Genomic DNA, 20,805 nt, shown 5'->3' with positions numbered 1-20,805 from the left:
AAATGCTTACTTACAGGCTCTAACCAATAGTACAAAAAATGTATTAGGCGAACAATAAATCAAATGTTATTTGTCACATACACATGGTTAGCAGATGTTAATGCGAGTGTAGCGAAATGCTTGTGCTTCTAGTTCCGACAATGCAGTAATAACCAACGAGTAATCTAACCTAACAATTTCACAACAACTACCTTATACACACAAGTGTAAAGGGATGAAGAATATGTACATAAAAATACATGAATGAGTGATGGTACAGAACGGCATAGGCAAGGTGCAGTAGATGGTATAGAGTACACTATATACATATGAGATGAGTAATGTAGGGTATGTAAACATTATATTAAGTGGCATTGTTTAAAGTGGCTAGTGAAACATTTTTTTTACATACATTTTTCCATTATTAAAGTGGCTGGAGTTGAGTCAGTATGTTGGCAGCAGCCACTCAATGATAGTGGTGGCTGTTTAACAGTCTGATGGCTTTGAGATAGAAGCTGTTTTTCAGTCTCTCGGTCCCTGTTTTGATGGACCTGTACTGACCTCACCTTCTGGATGATAGCGGGGTGAACAGGCAGTGGCTCGGGTGGTTGTTGTCCTTGATGATCTTTATGGCCTTGCTGTGACATCGGGTGGTGTAGGTGTCCTGGAGGGCAGGTAGTTTGCCCCCGGTGATGCGTTGTGCAGACCTCACTACCCTATGGAGAGCCTTACGGTTGTGGGCGGAGCAGTTGCCGTACCAGGCGGTGATACAGCCCGACAGGATGCTCTCGGTTGTGCATCTGTAAAAGTTTGTGAGTGCTTTTGGTGACAAGCCAAATTTCTTCAGCCTCCTGAGGTTGAAGAGGCGCTGCTGCGCCTTCTTCACAACGCTGTCTGTGTGGGTGGACCAATTCAGTTTGTCCGTGATGTGTACGCCGAGGAACTTAAAACTTACTACCCTCTCCACTACTGTCCCGTCGATGTGGATAGGGGGGTGCTCCCTGTGCTGTTTCCTGAAGTCCACGATCATCTCCTTTGTTTTGTTGATGTTGAGTGTGAGTTTATTTTCCTGACAACACACTCCGATCCTTCTCCCTGTAGGCCGTCTCATAGTTGTTGGTAATCAAGCCTACCACTGTAGTGATGTCTGCAAACTTGATGATTGAGTTGGAGGCGTGCATGGCCATGCAGTCGTGGGTGAACAGGGAGTACAGGAGAGGGCTCAGAACGCACCCGTGTGGGGCCCCAGTGTTGAGGATCAGCGGGGTGGATATGTTGTTACCTACCCTCACCACCTGGGGGCAGAAAAAGTTGTTCTGTCAAAGATAAGTTGATGTAAAGGGTTAGTGTGACAGTGTGTAAATGAATTAGTGCAGGACATTTTGAAATTGATTAAAATGTTGGAAGTAAATGCAATAATTAACTATGCAAATAAGCAAAAGCTGTGTCCTTTAAGGAAATAGACTCCTGGTTCAAAAATAATTTCTCTAAAAAGCGCCTGTCTTGTAAAGTGTTTTAAGCAAATAAACGCCCAGGCTATTAATTGAAGTTTACGGTATGTGACTTAGCATTTCTAGTACAAATCGAAAGTATTGGCAAGAACTCGGGAAAGGTCTCACACAGGCACACATGCCGTACAGACAGGCATTTGTCGCTCGCATATGTTTTTTCTAAGCTAATGCGTACTTCAAATGGGTACTTTGCTGCTGTTATTTTTCACTGTCTTTTTACTATTGTTTTTATTACTTTACAACAACAACAAAATACGGATAAGAATAAGAGAAAAGTAACAAGTAATTAAAGAGCAACAGTAAAAAATAACAATATATACAGGGGGGTGCCGGTACAGAGTCAATGTGCGGGGGCACCGGTTAGTTGAGGTAGTATGTACATGTAGGTAGATTTAATTAAAGTGACTGCATAGATGACAACAGAGAGGAGGGGAGGGGGCAATGCAAATAGTCTGGGTAGCCGTTTGACTAGATGTTCAGGAATGTTATGGCTTGGAAGCTGTTTAGAAGCCTCTTGGACCTAAACTTGGCGCTCCGGGACCGCTTGCCGTGCGGTAGCAGAGAGAACAGTCTATGACTAGGGTGGCTGGAGTCTTTGACAATTTTTAGGGCCTTCCTCTGACACCGCCTGGTATAGAAATCCTGGATAGCAGGAAGCTTGGCCCCAGTGATGCACTGGGCCATACGCACTACTCTCTCTAGTGCCTTGCGGTCGGAGGCATAGCAATTGGTGTGCTTGGACCATGTTAGTTTGTTGTTGATGTGAACGAACACCAAGGAACTTGACGCTATCAACCTGCTCCACTGCAGCCCCGTCGATGAGAATGGGAGCGTGCTCTGTCCTCCTTTTCCTGTAGTCCACAATCGTCTCCTTTTGTCTTGATCATGTTGAGGGAGAGGTTGTTCTGGCACCACAGGGCCAGGTCTCTGACGACCTCCCTATAGGCTGTCTCGTGGTTGTCAGTGATCAGACCTACCAATGTTGTGTCATCGGCAAATTTAATGATGGTGTTGGAGTCGTGACTGCACAGCCAGGCACGAGTGAACAGGGAGTAGTAATCACTTTACTATAATTTGAGCCTGCGGCAAACACGTTACGTTGAATTAAGTTGCATTATTACATGATAGTTAATGTTGTAATTATGCATTGTTACACTAACTGGTACATTTCTATTCAATGCAGGTACACAAATGCAGTTTCAAGATACCTACCCAAAATAGCTACATAAAATGCCCATCAAACTACTTCAATTCAAACGTGTACTGTCTCGACTTTTCATAAAGTGCCCCAGCTATTAACTAATATAATTCATAATCCATTTTTAATCCATAATTGTGTGTAATATTATATTAACTAATATAATCCATCAGTTATACCTTAACTGCAGTGCAATAAAACATTAACTACAGTGTAATTGTACAACTTAATGTTAAGTGTTATCCACCCAGCTTTTTATCCTATTATATCCTATTCTGTTGCTGACAGTAGCATGAAACCATAAAAACAATACCTTGCTTTTCTTCTGGCTTTTGTCTTCCTAGCAGTGTTAATCTTTTGACTGTGCCATGCAGTCCTCTCCTTATTAGGCAACTGCATCTACAGTATAAAGATAATGTGCCTTGAAATACCTTAAAATGCTATAAAATAGTTTAAAATGATAATGCTCAGTATTCATACAAGTAAATATGAATTGCATGATTAAATGTTGTGAACTAGTGAAAACATGGGATAACAAAGCTACTGTCATTCAGCATAACGGGTGACATTGTGGTATAACATTAAACTTTTGTTGTGCTGAAGGACGAAAGTGTGGTACTGAAGGATGGATTTCATACATAAACATATTTAACAGGCAGTTCCTTGGCCACCTATATAAAGTAATGACCTTGACCTATAAAGATGATCTGTTTCATATTTAATATAGCTTTTATAAAAATAACATTTAAAAGTATGTTTTCAGTGTTGTACTGAAGGACATGTGTTTTTGTAACAAAGGTTACGAGAGTGAAAAGGTGAAATCAAATATTTTAGAAAATTACTCACCTCAGCACATTGATACATAATCCAAGATGGCGTAGCAGTCGGACGTCTGTTTTGTCTTGTCCTGTGTATATATTTTAAATCTCAATTTCCATCTATGGACTGAACATACTCTCCTGCAGTCTGCCTCAGCCAATGTGGTATGGATCTGTTATTTTTTCACTTTAGAACCGGAACCCCCATCAGAAGCTAGCCAGCTAACTAGCTACTAGCTAGTAGTCAGTTAGCCACTGCTAGCGGTCATCACCGTTAACTCGGACTTCAGCCCGGTCAATTCCTGCCAGTCTGCACAGCGCGATATCAACCCGGAGCATATCAGACTGCTTTTTCTCTACCACATCTCCGGATTCCTTCAGAAAGCTCTGAACCTTTACACCGGATCATTGCAGCTAGCTAGCTGCTATCCGAGTGGCTACTCCTGGCTACGTCTCTGTCCCGAAGCAAGCACCAGTTAGCCTGGAGCTAGGCCCATCTCCCGGCTACCCGAAGAGGTCCATCAGCCAATTATTGGGCTACAATACCTATTTTGCCATTTGGCCTGGACCCTTTGACTGCCGACACGGAGCCCCGCCGATCCATCACAACTGGTCTGCCGACGTAACCGTTCGAGGGGGGTTTCAACAGGCTCTATCATTGCGATGTCCCCCGGAGGCACATCTGCTAGCCCCGGCCCGCTAGCTGTTTGAATCGAACGCACTAGACGACCAGTTCTTATAGCCTTTAGCCTTATAGCCTTTTCTGTCTGAACCCCCACTGTTCGGGGTTCAGACAGTGACAATTCTAGTACAAAAAGAAAGTATTGGAAAGCCTCCCGGGTGGCGCAGTGGTCTAAGGCACTGCATCGCAGTGCTAGCTGTGCCACCAGAGACTCTGGGTTCGAGCCCAGGCTCTGTCGCAGCCAGCCGCGACCGGGAGGTCCATGGGGCGACGCACAATTGGCCTAGCGTCGTCCGGGTTAGGGAGGGTTTGGCCGGCAGGGTTATCCTTGTCTCATCGCACACCAGCGACTCCTGTGGCGGGCCGGGCGCAGTGCACGCTGACCAGGTCGCTAGGTGTACGGTGTTTCCGGGTTGGATGCGCGCTGTGTTAACCTCTCTGGGATATGTGGGACGGTAGCGTCCCACCTGGCCAACATCCAGTGAAAATGCAGAGCGCCAAATTCAAATAAATGACTATAAATATTCAACTTTCATGTAATTACACATTCAATATACCAAATTAAAGCTACGTGTCAGATTTCAAAAATGCTTTACGGCGAAAGCAAACAATGCTATTATCTGAGGATAGCAACCAAGCAAACAAACACAGACCATCATATTTCAACCCTCTCGGCGCGACACAAAACGCAGAAAGAAAGATATAATTCATGCCTTACCTTTGACAAGCTTCTTCTTTTGGCACTCCAATATGTCTCATAAACATCACAAATGGTCCTTTTTGTTAGATTAAATCCATCGAAATATATCCAAAATGTCCATTTATTTGGCGCGTTTGATCCAGAAAAACACCGGTTCCAACTTGCACAATGTGACTACAAAATATCTCAAAGTTACCTGTAAGCTTTGTCCAAACATTTCAAACTACTTTTGTAATACAACTTTAGGTATTTTTTAACGTAAATAATCGATAAAATTGAAGACAGGATGATCTGTGTTCAATACCGGAGGAAAACAATGCTTTCTGGTCACGCGCCTCTAACAAACAGTACACCTCACTGGAGCCTCATTCTGAACATGGCTACTTCTTAATTTCTCAAAGGAAAAACCTCAACCAATTTCTAAAGACTGTTGACATCCAGTGGAAGCGATAGGAACTGCAGGAAGGTCCCTTAGAAATCTGGATTCCCAATGAAAACCCATTGAAAAGAGTGACCTCAAAAAAACAAAAAAAATCAATGGTTTGTCCTCTGGGTTTTGCCTGCCAAATAAGTTCTGTTAGTCACAGACATGATTCAAACAGTTTTAGAAACTTCAGAGTGTTTTCTATCCAATACTAATACTAAATAATATGCATATATTAGCATCTGGGACTGAGGAGGCAGTTTACTCTGGGCACGCTTTTCATCCAAATGTGAAAATGCTGCCCCCTATCCTAGAAGTTAAGAAGCAGTGCGGCTTGGTTGGGTTGTGTTTCGGAGGACGCATGGCTCTCGACCTTCGCCTCTCCCGAGTCCGTAGGGGAGTTGTAGCGATGAGACAAGACAGTAACTACTAACAATTGGATACTACAAAATTGGGGAGAGAAAGGGGGGTAAAAATAATAATAATAATAAATCAAATAATTGTTTTTTTTAAAGTATTGGCAAGAACTCTGCAAGTCAACATTTTTTTTCTATCAATGGTGTAGTATAGCTAATGGGTAAGTCAAATCGCAGTTTCTGAGAGAAAGTGAGACTGGAGTTGACGTTTCCTCTTTGTCAATTATCTTTTCATGCCCAAGGATCCATTATAGTGAGTGCAATGCGTTGGCGTACAATAATACCATTGGGGAAGGAAGACATTTGTTAGGCATATAATTCACATTTCTTTGCAATTTTCATTCTTTGGTTGAGACATTTAAACTGAAGTCTCGGTGGTAGGTTTTCCATTTCCCTTTCATTATACATCTCTCTTGGTATTTGTATTGTGTCTTGGTTAAATTTCAACCCCAACATCTAATATTATCATGGCCACCTAATCCTTTGTTCCCAATTGGCTCGTTTAACTTGTTTAAAAAAAAAATAAAGGTTGATGATGAAGTAATATAACAGTAGATAATGTTTCTATAGCCAAGTCTTATTGCTTAAGGATTTGATAGTCTTGGAGTAAAGCTATTGGATTTGTCATAACAAAGAATGATTTCCAATACTAGAAATATCCATTATCAGCCCTGTCTCGAGGTGAACACTGCCTCTCTATTTCTGTAGATCTATCTACCTCTCTCCCTTCCATGCTGCAAGAGACATGTGCTTCTCTCCTTAGCTAATTGCATTCAGCGCTGCAGTGAGAAAAACAGACGAAAAGGCTCACTAAGACGTGATGGCTTACCTCGGCTTCCAAACCTGCAAAAAAATAAAAATAAAGCACAGAGGGAAGAGAGAAAAAGAGGGTTTCCTTGCTCACCAGAGCAGAAAATCATTACTGATAGTGCTCTATCTTCAAGGACTTTCCCTGATGTTGAGAGAAATGGAGGGGGAAAGGAGATGAGCAGAGATGGTGAGAAGACAGGAAAGGGTGGAACAAGGGGATGAAAAGAAAGGGAAAGGTATGAGGGAGGAAGTAATGGAGAAATGAAGGGTGAGAAAGATCTGAGGAAGTTGGAAAGAAGAGGAGAGTTAAATAAGGAAAGGAAACGAGGATAGTGATTCAGCATGCTTATCAGATGGTTAGGAGCAAGTCATGGCCTCGTGTGACTGTGAGGAGCTGAGAAGCACTATCTTCCTGCTGAATCTTTAAACAAGACTCCCGTTCTGCTGCCAACACCTTGACAGGTGACTGCCTCAATATCCTGGAACTCTCCTCATGCCAACGCCACCACCTGGGCATTGTGTGTGTTTTAGCTAAGGAAGCCTAGGTCTCACACTCACGCAAGCACATGCAAGCACACACCGACATACTCAGTCACACACACATAACAGAAAAAGAAAGCACACAAATGTGTGTGCATGCTTGTGTGAGACCTTAGCTTCCCTCTTGAAAACTTGGACTGCCTTTCCAGCAACCTCAAGTATCTTCTTGTCATTATGCTTTGCATGACGGTACACCTGCAAAAGGCAAAACACTGATCAATTCTGAATGAAAATGCGTCAGCATGGAGCTGCATTATCCGGTCTTACATTCCTTTCATTTGCCTAGATATCCCTTGACACACACCAATGTTTTGCACTCGTTTAAAACTAACACAACTCATTCTCGGTCCTCACATCTCCTTAGCCTATAGGGGGAAGGAGGAAACAAGTGAGGAGGGTGTAACACACACACACTTCCTGTACAATCTCTGGAGCGTGGACTCAATATGGGAAAAGTTAATGGAACTGTACTCTTTCCTCTTTGTCCTTGTCTGTGGTGACATCACAATGGGGAAGCAAAGCATTGCTTAACCTCATGTTCAATGACCCTGTGGTACTACTTACAGCTTTGTTTCAACAGACCTAAACGGGAATGTAATGGGTGCAGGAAGAAGAGTTTTACCTCATAATGCCTCAGAATACTTTGTAACTACCTCAGACTACCTTCAAGGCCCTGTGCTAAAACACATTGCCGTTCTGAATGCATCTCTGCGTTTAAAAAATTCTATAGCAATGCACAGACCTTTTGAAATAAAATATATTTTCTTCCAACCCGAGTGCCTTGAACCAGATCCAATAATATACATGATACATATACGGCTCTGCCCTTGAACCATAGAAATGAATAAAGACCGGTTATGCCTTGAACATCCTTGAGACGTAAGCCCTGAACCTACTGTGACTGTGTTTCTCAGTCTGAATAACCATTTAGCCTCTAATAGTGTAGATTTCCTTAGAGGTCGACCGATACCGATTATTGGAGGACCAATAAAAGCCGATACCGATTAATTGGCCAATTTTTATATATATATTTGTAATAATGACAATTACAACAATACTGAATGAACAATGAACACTTTTATTTTAACTTAATATAATACATAAATAAATATGTTCAATTTGGTTTAAATAATGCAAAAACAGTGTTGGAGAAGAAAGTAAAAGTGCAGTATGTGTCATGTAAAAAAGCTAATGTTTATGTTCCTTGCTCAGAACATGAGAACATATGAAAGCTGGTGGTTCCTTTTAACATGAGTCTTCAATATTCCCTTGCTGCACTCGCGTAACATGTGGTCAGCCTGCCACAGTCTCCTCGTGGATTGCAATGTAATCGGCAATAATCAGCGTCCAAAATGGCCGATTACCGATCGACCGATTACTCGGCCATGCCGATTAATCGGTCGACCTCTAGATCTCATACATTAAGAGGAATCCACAGCTTAGGGCAGCAGAGCAGAACATTACCTGTGTATTATACAGCAATAGCAAGGAGCCGACAGTCAGCTAATTAGGGTTTTGTTAATTATTGCTTCTAAAGTTAGTGTATCAACGAGGGAGAGCAAGGGAAAGAATGGAGCGGGAAGCCAGAGGAGGGAAAGGATGGAGCGGGAAGCCAGAGGAGGGAAAGGATGGAGCGGGAAGCCAAAAGAGGGAAAGGATGGAGCGGGAAGCCAAAAGAGGGAAAGGATGGAGCGGGAAGCCAGAGGAGGGAAAGGATGGAGCGGGAAGCCGGAAGAGGGAAAGGATGGAGCGGGAAGCCGGAAGAGGGAAAGGATGGAGCGGGAAGCCGGAAGAGGGAAAGGATGGAGCGGGAAGCCGGAAGAGGGAAAGGATGGAGCCGGAAGAGGGAAAGGATGGAGCCGGAAGAGGGAAAGGATGGAGCCGGAAGAGGGAAAGGATGGAGCGGGAAGCCGGAAGAGGGAAAGGATGGAGCGGGAAGCCGGAAGAGGGAAAGGATGGAGCGGGAAGCCGGAAGAGGGAAAGGATGGAGCGGGAAGCCGGAAGAGGGAAAGGATGGAGCGGGAAGCCGGAAGAGGGAAAGGATGGAGCGGGAAGCCGGAAGAGGGAAAGGATGGAGCGGGAAGCCGGAAGAGGGAAAGGATGGAGCGGGAAGCCGGAAGAGGGAAAGGATGGAGCGGGAAGCCGGAAGAGGGAAAGGATGGAGCGGGAAGCCAGAAGAGGGAAAGGATGGAGCGGGAAGCCAGAAGAGGGAAAGGATGGAGCGGGAAGCCAGAAGAGGGAAAGGATGGAGCGGGAAGCCAGAAGAGGGAAAGGATGGAGCGGGAAGCCAGAAGAGGGAAAGGATGGAGCGGGAAGCCAGAAGAGGGGAAAGGATGGAGCGGGAAGCCAGAAGAGGGGAAAGAATTAGAGGGCAGGAGGAGGGAAGCAGACGGTGAAGGAGAGCCAAAAAATAGAGGCATATAGAGAATTGGAAACTTGGTAGACGATAAGGACTTGGGGTTGGGAAACGTGTAAAATGGAGAGGGGGAGTGGAGACATGAACACATTCAGAAGGAGATTGAGATGGAGCGAGAGACCGAAGGACGGAGAAGGGAATGGAAGTAGAGCCGCATAGAGGGAAAGATGGAGACAGAGGGAGTCTGGGGAGAGCTGATTGGGGGATGTAATGAGCTGTAGCAGACAGTCGACTCCGAGGGGACTAACCGAGACGCTCCGCTCCTCCCTCTACGACCTAGTTTGGGATCCCACCGAGAGGTAGCCGTCGCGAACGCGAGCACACAGGACCCCACACACACTCTTCCTCGCTCTCTCGTTCTCTCTCTCCCAAGCACGTATGCACAGACATACTCACACGGACCCCCAGTACCACTCCACAAGCTCTCTCCGCTCCACTCCTCTCTCTAGTACAGTATGTCCTCTGACACCCTTCTCCATCTCTGTTTGTTTTGGCTGTGGATCAAAGTCTCATCTCATGTGTGCTTTGGGAACACTTCAGGCGAGAAGTCCCTTCTCTCTCTCCATCTCTCTCATTCTGTCTACACGGCCTTGTCTCTCTTCATGTTCCATGTCCTATTTGAGGAGACTCGTGTGCCACTTTGACCTCTGTCCTAAAAGTTCATTACCACAACAAACACAGTGGGAGACCTGTGTAGCGAGCTCACCATCTGAATGCAATGGCCACCTGAGGTTTGTTGTGGGGAGTTGTTACACGGTGTTAGTTTGAACTTTGTCTGTGTACGTGCTTGAATGTCCAGATGAGAACACGTGTGCTGGACAGCTGGTGGCGGGTTTCTGCATAATTCAAATGTTGGATTTGTGTAACGAGTACACACTCACACAACACTCACACAACACACACACACACACAATCCCCACCTCAGACACACACCTGTGTTCCCCTTGATAATAGTGACTAAGCGCCATCTGCGATCCCAACCCAGCTGCTATATTTGCTGCCTCAGCAGTGCTATATCGTGCCTCCTCTACCTTTTAAACATCACCCTGCTGTGAACGCACTGGACCTGCTACCAGCCGGGCCTGTCCAAGCACGATAATACCCTCTTCACTGTGGGAGTCACAGTGCGGTCTAAATAGACCTGGATGTACCCTGCGTGTATCCCTTTGTGACCTGACCATCACCTAAACCTCTAGTTCAAAGACCTTATGCTATGTAATTGAAAGTTACTTGTTGTTTCTGTGATATCAAACTTTTTTTCACTGTGAAAACAAAAACATATTTCCGTGTGGTTGACACGGCAATGCTTCCACACGTACTGTATGCAAACGTTCAGCGGTTTACAGATGAATTAAGACAGGAAACATTTATATAGCACTTTTGTTTGCTTCCTTGCTGCCCTGATTGGACTGGATCTCTGTTTGTGTCCCCAGGTTTTGCATGCAGAAAAGTGCCAAGCTGGTGCCAGGGGTGACGTTGGACCTCATTGAGAAGTAAGTACCGCTGTGGCAACTCTCCCGCTTTCATTTCTGCTTTCTTTACTTTATATTGCTTTTCTCCTTTTGTTCTTTCAGCGAGTAGTGTAGTTTGGACCGATTTTTTTTTAAAGCCCTGCTTTTTCTTTTGTAAAGATCTGTAGATTTTTTTATGGATGGATTTGAGTATGTTCTTGTTGTGAGTGATACAAATATGCCAGATAAAAGGACGTACAGATGCAATTGCACTCGTTTTGAGAACATGGAAGGCAACTTGCAGCACGTAGAGCTCTTTCTCGACCCCAACTACACAGCGCGACTACGTTCACGCGCTCACATAACAGTTAAACAAGAGCTGGAGAGACAAACTTTTCACTACTTCAGATCTGGCCCTCTTGCCGAGTCTTTGTCTGACTCAGACACACGTTCTCGCTTTCCCTCCAAACACACATGCTGGCGTGTAAACGCGCGCATGACTTTGCCTCCAGCTAATTGTGTGACTCTGTCAGCACATGGCCATGATTCCCTCGGTGTGCTCAGTGTTAACCAGGCCAGACTGGACACACACACACACAATCTAGTCCTCCTCTAGAGGTTAATTAGCGTGTTTGGCTAAGGGCTAGTAGAGGCTGACGGTGTCATGGTGCAGACTCACTGAACGTGTGTGTGTGTGTGTCTCTGTGTGTGTGTGTCAGTGGCTCAAAGTTCATCTAGTAGAACTCTTCTCCCAGTGTGATGCTGATAGTCACGTTTCACTCCTCTGTCTGCACCTCACCAGATAGTCACGTTTCACTCCTCTGTCTGCACCTCACCAGATAGTCACGTCTCACTCCTCTGTCTGCACCTCACCAGATAGTCACATTTCACTCCTCTGTCTGCACCTCACCAGATAGTCACGTTTCACTCCTCTGTCTACCTAGTCTACACCTCTCCAACACTGGAAGTGAGTTTAGGATTGGATCCAAACTCCAGAGTTGCCTCTCCTGTGCCCCATAACTCCTCAGGTACCTCAGCCGAACCACAGCCTGTTCCTCTTTCAAACAATCCCCTGTTTTGAAGTAGAGGATACAAGAAGTGTCTCTCTCTCTTCAGGTGGATAAGGTACTCCCTTCCTTCTCTCTTGCTCACTATCTGGCTCTCTCTCCCTTTGGCATCATGTCTAACTCTCTCGCTCTCTTCCCACCTTCTCTGTAGCTTTCTCTCTTTTCTTCTCTTCCTCTCGCTCTCTCTCTGACGTGTGGGGATGCCCCTGTGGAGGTTAAAAGCTGGTTGAGAAATAACCAAGTGGAAGAGAGAGCCTTTCAACTAACATTCAGAGAGATCTCACTCTTACTTTTTCTCTCTCTTCCCCCCCCCCCCCCCCCCCCCCCCTTTATTTGCCATATCAGTACATCATGGGCCGGTTTTGACAGCTTTGACACCTCTCCCTCCTTACATGTCTCACTGGACTGGAGTGAGGGCTGCGGCGAGAACACATCTAAAGGCACGTCAGGAGGCTCATACGAGTGTCAGTCTTATCGTAGGTCGTGCTGGGAAAAGGCTCCCCTCTAAAACACTAGGAAGGTAGCTCTGTCGGCATTCTGACTTGACCCAGATGCAGACCCATAAGAAAACAAAATGCAGGTCGCGTTTGAGAGCTTTTTGAGTTTGAGGATGTTTTTGGAGTCCTCGTCTCAAGTGAATGTGTAGAGTGTATTCCGTAGTGTACTCGTTCAGTATCACCTCGTTCAGAGTTGGACACCATCCGACCCAGTGTAATCAGTTCGCGTCGAAGTTCGTGCTGGGAAAGGCTTCCCTTCCGAGTGTGTTTTAAGTGACGACGTTCAGATCTGACCCAGATGCAGACCAAAAAGAAATCGATGCGGGTGGTATTTCAGAGCTTTGCAGATGTTTTAAGTGGTGTACTAGTTCAAAATCACCTCACAGTTTGACTTCACTCCCAAAGGTACTGGAGTCCAGTGCAGCAACAGAAGCGCTAATTCATCACGTACTGTAGCCATTCCTCTCTTAAGAATCACACAACATCTTACCATGTGTGGTTGCCAATGTGCTGCAATGGCAAAGACACCCCTTTCCGAGAGACAGATTATTTTAGACCGGTTGCTCTGTCCTCTGACAGGCCTGTTCTTTTGGGTCCATAGCAGAGTTCACACCTTGTCACAACACTCGTTTAAAGGACCTTCTCATTTACCTCTGTCTGGAACTTTAAACACTGCTAGTTTTGGTGTCAGTCTCTAAAATGGTTACTGGTTACTCAAAAAACAAACAAATAAGTGATATCTGATCGCTGTAACGTTGCATCCTCCTGAACAGGCCCCAGGTGCTGAGTTGGATCAGAACCCTGAACACACCCTGTGTGGTTCTCCAGGACCGGGGTTTTAGACCGCTCCAATAAGGAGTGGTGCTGAAGCGTTAGCTTCCGGAAGGCTGAGCTGTGCCAGTGTGTGTTTCAGTACTGGGCCCCAGGAGATGGTGACATTTACCTCCCAGCTGAGATTGTGACTCAGTCAGCACATGGCCATGACTCCCTCCGTGTGTTCAGTGTTAACCGGCCATAATGGAGACACACACACACACTTTCTGCTCAGAGGGCCAACATGTTACATATCAACAGCCAACCCCCATTACATAAGACTAAGTCATTGCAAAGAACTTAAACCAACCGATAATGATTTACTTCTCTCCCTCCTACACACACACACACACTCCTACATACACACTTATTGCAAAAGGATCTTAGATAAGAGATTGAGTCACGATTCTAAACCATGTCAGTTATCATGACTAATACTCTACTTCACTCAGATGCAATATAATGTTTGTTGTTTATTTTCTCTCTTTTGACTTCACTCCTACAACAGCCAAGCTGCCTCCTGGTCAGCGATGCTCCTTTCTTATCAAGATACACAGCTCTTTTCTTTTCATCTCCCCTGTTTTCCCACTGCATGGGAATGATGGGAATAACATGGGAACCCTATGAGCGTGGATTCCAATCCCGCAGCCTATTGATACTGTGTCTCCCAGACCCCCTGGAGGGGTGCAGTGCTAGTCTAGCCCCCTGCTGGGTCTCTTTAGGGGTCTCTGAGTAGGGTAGGGCTGTGCTCATTTTGCCTAGTCACTTGGCTTATGTGTCGTTATTTCACGTGATTTAGTCACCTGAGAGACTTGGGAACTCAGCAGTGACACTGGCACACTCTACCTTTTAGGAAAATAATAGTAACAAGTCAATTAAAATGAGTAAATGGATAACACATTCTATGCTGTAGCTGGTATGACAGGTAACAATTAGGGTTGGAAACAGATGTTATACTTTGACCAGGATATCTATCCATCCATTAATTCCTTCCTTACCTCTGTGTCCCCTTGAACAAAGAGGAAAACCAATGTACCTCTACTTTTCTGGTACACAGGTTGTCCTGTGCGGAATGCTAAATGTTTCCTCTTTGGTGCTTCACGATGTTGCCAATCATTGTTGGCAGGAACACCCAGTACTCAGTGCTTTTACTCCACAGGGCCACCAGCCAATCATCTAAACGGTAATGGGATGCTATAGGTTGTATCGTTTGTCCTTCACAGGTCTCTCCCCTAGCCTAACAAGCTTTGGAAATCCTGTCGGAAGTGTTAGCAAATAATACTGGTAGGGTAGGTTTTACGGAATTATTGATAATAAATTGTTTACCTCAAGCAGGAACCCTGAGAAAACATGTCTTCACATGTCGCTGCTCACCAGTGGCCCCAGTCGAACGGAGTCAAGGTTATGGCAGAACCATGTAGTCTTCCTTTTCCTCCGTTCTAATGCATTTAGCTGAGTGAGTGAGTGTGTTAGGCCAGATGAATGGGGGCTGTGGGTGAGCTCTTGTGGGGTTTAGCAGGTCTGAATGGGAAAGAGAAATGGTGTCTCTTTGATGCTCTGACACGCTGCTCTTTCACATGAGCGATGCCTTGTTGGTTCAGTGCAGCTCCTCAGCGTCCTCTCTAGGCACTGTGTGCCCAGGGAGATGGGGGAAGCCATTCGTTCCACTCAGTTAGTCTATTTCCCCCTTCCTCCTTGTACTCCTGTCCCCCACTAAGGGGGGTCATAAAGTGTCATGGGGGGCCGGCGGCCCGGTCAACACATCACCATCAACACAGCCAGGCCTCTATTGATCTACACTACACACACTGGGGCTGTCAGGAGTCATCATTAGAACACACACACCACATGCTGTACATTGTTTTACATTTTGTTCATTTAGCAGACGCTCTTCTCCAGAGCGACTTACAGGAGTGTTTTAGGGTTAAGGTGCCTTGCTCGAGGGCAAATTGACACATTTTTCACGTAGTCGGCTCAGGGTTTCGAAGCAGCAACATTTCGGTTACTGGTCCAACGCTCTTAACCGCTAGGCTACCTGTCGACACGCGCGCACGGACGGACAGAGCAGGAGATCAATGCGGGGACCCAAGAGGAAACTCATTATTTGGCATCAACAGGAAGTCCCATCTGAGGACCAAGTTTCGACCAACTAGTGTCATCAGGGGACTAACTAGTGTGACTGAGCAGGAGATCAATGCAGGGACCCAAGAGGAAACTCTTTATTTGGCATCAACAGGAAGTCCCATCTGAGGACCAAGTTTCGACCAACTAGTGTCATCAGGGGACTAACTAGTGTAGGCTATTGTTTAGGGCACAAGGGGAAGATGGATTCTAATCTGTCTCAGAGTTGGACATCATCCAACCCAGTGTAATCAGTTTGTAAAAGTCCACCCCGTACCTATCAGACCAAAAGGACTCCACATCATGCTCTTTCCGCCGTACGCCCCGCGGACATACAAGAGTTCAATAAATGCTTATAGTTCATCCATAGACATGTCCCACCTACTGTTTCCTTTTCTGTGCACATGAGCAACAGTACCATCTCTGATGTGCTGCAACATCTGCATGTCACACAAACTCCTTCCTCTTTTCTACCCAAACCGTGCCATCCCCTCTCAGACTCCTGTCTCACCTTGGCAGTTGGGATCACCGTCTCAGTTGGCTCTGAGTTTTTCTCTGTGGCGAAGCTCAGGCATCGGAGGCTCGAAGTCAACATCTGAATCGGATGAGGACTCTTCATCAGCAACGTCGATTTCAAGCTCAATATATGATGCTCCATCCGACTCGAACTCACCTAAGTTCTGCAGCATTTGCAATAATGTCAGTGCGTCCATTCGTTTGGTTTTTCTTTCCATTGTGAACTACACACTGCGTGTTGTACTCAGTGTCTATTTTGACTCTCACCGAGGGGAAATGATATACCATTTCCAGCCTTTAGTAATAAAATAGACTGCCCACAATTCTTCATCAAAATTATATAGTTCTAAATTCAATCATCCTCCTCACCCTCATCATTCAGTTCAATCAAATTCAATCACCTTCATCAAGCAGTTCATTGAAGTCACACGCACCATTATCAGTTTATATCTGGTTTCTATTGCCTATTCATCCATTGACGACAGAATAGCATATTTTAATTGTATTATGTTACTCGTTTTTGCGTAGTAGGCAGAGCAATGCTGCCACGTAAGTGGTCATGTGCTGAATTCATGGACAGCGGGGATATTCTTGGAAAAAGTGACATTTGGGAGTAGAGCTGCACCTCTTGAATTATGAGTTATTTGACAAAGGTAAGTGTAATAGAAACTGCAGAATATGTTCTTTCTGATAGTGTTTAGAATTGAAAATGTTTTACCTGCATGTGACTCTGAAGGAGGATATGATAAAGTGATGCTCCTTTCCCTGCGTCTGTAAATTCATGTACAGTTTGACTGATATTCTTAATATTGTCACTCATCAGATTGTCAATTTCATCTCGTCTGTAGTCTAACTCTCTTAATCTGTGTGAAATTAGTTTGGGTATAGTTTAGGTGTGGTTTCCATGGGCCGGCTGAGCAGGCTGACTGGCATCGTTGTTTCCCGCTCATCAACTTGGATAGAGTCGAGGATGCGTCTTGCGTTGTTCTGAAGGCCGACTGCAACACACCGCATGTTTCTGTTTCCCTTACAACACATTCGATTCGTAATAGTTACAGTAAATAACAGTCCTGTAACAGCTTCTTTTTACAAGGTAAAACGTAGCAGAGAATGGTACCAAGGCTTGATTAACATGACCGCCAACGCTGATAAATAGGCATAACACACTCATTACACAAAATCATGACACTATTGTTCTAAATGAAATCGACCTCTTCACCCTCATTATTCAAGGCCTAATTTAAATTTGATTGTGAAGTAACTTGCACAATTATCGCCCGTTCCATCCGTTTGTCATTCTTTCAGTGGGCTGGCATCGTTTGCTTCGCTGGATAGAGTCCAGGATATGTTTTACATGATTCTAAAGAACTACTGCCACACGTAGCATGTTTCAGTCTCCATTACAGTACATTTGATTAGTAATAGAGTTACAGTAAGTAAAACAGTCCCATAACAGCGTATTTTGACAAAGTAAAATGAAAAGAGAATGGTATCAACCCCCAAAGCGTGCGGTCAAATGATTTGCCGCTGATAAATAGGCATAACACAAACTCACCATCACACTATTGTCTTTCTAAATGAAATCAACCTCTTCACCCTCTTTATCATTAGTTAGGCCTCATTTGAATTCAATTGTGAAGTAAGGTGCACAATTATCACCCATTCGTCATTCATTCAGTGGGGAGAGAGTTGCATTAGCACCTGTCTGGGTACCAACATCCTGTCTTGGCGGGTTAAGTTGGGAATAGGTGTGGAAACGAACAGGAAAAAAGGCTCCAAGTATTTTTCTGTTTGTGATTTCAAATTCTGACAAATGAGCAGTGTAAAATACAAACATTTAGGGAAAGTCGGAAGGAGCAGGACATAGCTTTTATTGTGTGCTGATTTTATTTTCTCCCTCAAATGTATTTTCAAAATCAAACGTCAGTGGCCGTTGGCCTACAGTCGGTCTAGTGTTAACCTCCTCGCTCCCTTCTCCCTCCAGTCCATTAGCCATTAGTCTCTCTCCCTTTAGTTCAGTACTACACTCTCTGCTAGCTAGTCTGTAGCCTTCTCTCTCTCTCTCTCTCTCTCTCTCTCTCTTGTGCTCTGGTCCAGTAGCCTTTAGTCTTAGCCTCCTCTCCCTCCACTTCTAGCCTCACTGACTGCTCATTATAAGACGGGGAGCTGGGAGAGGGGCTGAGGTGATTTTCCTCTGTCGCGGTGTTGATTACCATGGTGCCGGGCGCCGCGGATACCGCTCCCTTCTGGAACAACCAATCCCCACGCTCATTTCCATGGCAATCTCAGGTTCGGAATACTGAGTGATCCGAGACACAGGATAGGCTAGTGCTAAAGGATAAAGGAGAGGTTTCCTATGAGATCTTTGTGGAGGACTTTGATTCAGATGAAGATTGTGTATGTCTGAGTCCCAAATTGCACCCTATTCTCTATGAAGTAAGGCTGAGCGATTAGTACTTTGAGGTTGTTTCAGTTCGATTATTAAAAAATAATCACATTTTTGGTTTCAATTTATTTATTTAGACATGAAATTCCGGGTTGAATGCTGTTTCACATAATACAACTATGAATAAGTGCCATGGTGACTGCCCATTACTGTTTATCACTTATTAACCATTTATTCACATTACTTTAATAAAATATTAGATTTATTTAAAACTTTATTTCATTCCAAGTCGTCTCATCTCTATAAAGCTGCTGCCTATGCTGTCTGACAAAAATAATTGTTTTAGTAGTTCTTCAACAGTATAAAATGCTGAATAACAACTATCAATCAATCATGTATTTTCAGGCTCGCGAAGCAACTGCCTTCTATCCCTCATACAGTTTGATGCACAAATTAGATACATCCAACATACGCACGACAGAAAACACAGAACGCACCAGGACTACGTCTGCAACACAATGCTGCAAGCCAAACACAGCATTCTATTGGAAATGAATATACTTCTGGTGTAGCAGAACGCAATGACGCTGTCGGTCTGAGTAAGGTAATGTCTTTCTCCGCACAGACCACACAAGTTTAAGCGGGCGCGTAATGGATTATGGTCATTGTAGTTAATTACCACATTTTCTGTGCTAAACTATGTACACTGAATAAATATATAAACGCAACATGTAAAGTGTTGGTCCCATGTTTCATGAGCTGAAATAACAGATCCCAGAAGTGTTCCATACGCACAAAAAGCTTATTTCTCTCATTGTGCTCAATTTTGTTTACATCCCTGTTAGTGAGCATTTCTCCTTTGCCAAGATAATCCGTCCATGTGACAGGTGTGGCATATCAAGAAGCCGATTAAACAGCATGATCATTACACAGGTGCACCTTGTACCGGAGACAAAAGCCCACCAAAATGTGCAGTTTTGTTACACAACACAATGCCACAGATGTGTCAAGTTTTGAGGGAGTGTGCAATTGGCATGCTGACTGCAGGAATGTCCACCAGAGCTGTTGCCAGAAAATGTAATGTACATTTCTCTAAGCTGCCTCCAAAGTCGTTTTAGAGAATTTGGCAGTATGTCCAACTGGCATCACAACCGTAGATCACGTGTATGGCGTTGTGTGGGCAAGTGGTTTGCTGATGTCAATGTTGTGAGCAGAGTGCCCCATGGTGGCGGTGGAGTTATGGTATGGGCAGGCATAAGCTACGGGCAATGAACACAATTTCTTTTTAGCAATGGTAATTTGAATGCACAGAGATACCGTGACGAGATCCTGAGGCCCATTGTCGTGCCATTCATCCGCAGTGATCACCTCATGTTTCAGCATGATAATGCACAGCCCCATGTCGCAAGGATCTGTACTCAATTCCTGGAAGCTGAAAATAATCCAGTTCATCCATGGCCTGCATACTCACCAGACATGTTAACCATTGAGCATGTTTGGGATGCTCTGGATCCACGTGTACGACAGCGTATTCCAGTTCCCGTCAATATCCAGTAACTTTGCACGGCCATTAAAGAGGATTGGGACAACATTCCGCAGGCCACAATCAACAGCCTGATCAACTCTATGAAAAGGTGATATTGCGCTGCATGAGGCAAATGGTGGTCACACCTAGATACTGACTGGTTTTCGGATGCCACTCCCCTATTTTTTTAAGGTATCTGTGACCAACAGCATCTCTAGTCCATCATGTGAAATCCTTTGATTAGGGTGTAATTAATTTATTTTAATTGATTAATATCCTTATATGAACTGTAACTCAGTAAAATCTTTGAAATTGTTTTATGTTCCACTTATATTTTTTGTTCACTATAAAAGTTTGGCCTTTTGGAAACTACAACTCCCTACTACATCACACAGTTCAGACTTGGTGATTGTAGAGATTAAACTGCACATCGAGCTCAGAAAAAAACACAACAAAATGGATTCCAAATCATAGGATGGACGTCAGTCAGTTGTTTAAAAATGACAAATAACAAATTTTGGTTAATCGCTTAGCACTACTATATAGTGCAGTATTTTAGTGCTTTATATGTGCACACAATCTGCAGTGCTTTCCCATCAAGTCTAATGACAGACAGTTTTAAAGTGTTAATGTAGTTTGATGCCACTGACATGAATAGATCTATATGTTAATTAGACGGATGAAATGGATGTATTATAGATATAGAACACTGAAATACACTGAGTGTACAAAATATTAGGAACACCTGCTCCTTCCATGACATGGACTGACCAGGTGAATCCAGGTGAAAGCTATGATCCCTTATTGATGTCACTTAAATCCTCTTCAATCAGTGTAGAAAAAGTGGAGGAGACCAGTTAAAGAAGGATTTTTAAGCCTTGAGACAATTGAGACATGGATTGTGTATGTGTGCCATTGAGTGTGAATGGGCAAGA

The 20,805-nt window shown here is 44.4% G+C and overlaps 1 protein-coding gene across 1 annotated transcript in view; it reads left to right on the top strand.

Moving 5' to 3' along the window:
* LOC120032502 (regulatory-associated protein of mTOR-like) overlaps positions 1-20,805 on the top strand; it is a 178,314-nt gene that overhangs the window by 88,268 nt on the left and 69,241 nt on the right. The window contains exon 8 of the mRNA XM_038978613.1: positions 10,928-10,987. Within this exon, the coding sequence (XP_038834541.1) occupies positions 10,928-10,987 (60 nt within the window). The remainder of the gene's footprint in view (positions 1-10,927; positions 10,988-20,805) is intronic.

The sequence above is a fragment of the Salvelinus namaycush genome, chromosome 39 (assembly GCF_016432855.1).
Source record: "Salvelinus namaycush isolate Seneca chromosome 39, SaNama_1.0, whole genome shotgun sequence".
NCBI classification, from domain to species: Eukaryota; Metazoa; Chordata; class Actinopteri; order Salmoniformes; family Salmonidae; genus Salvelinus; species Salvelinus namaycush.
The sequence above is the reverse complement of the archived record's forward strand: the minus strand, read 5'-3'. Positions and strand labels throughout refer to the sequence as shown.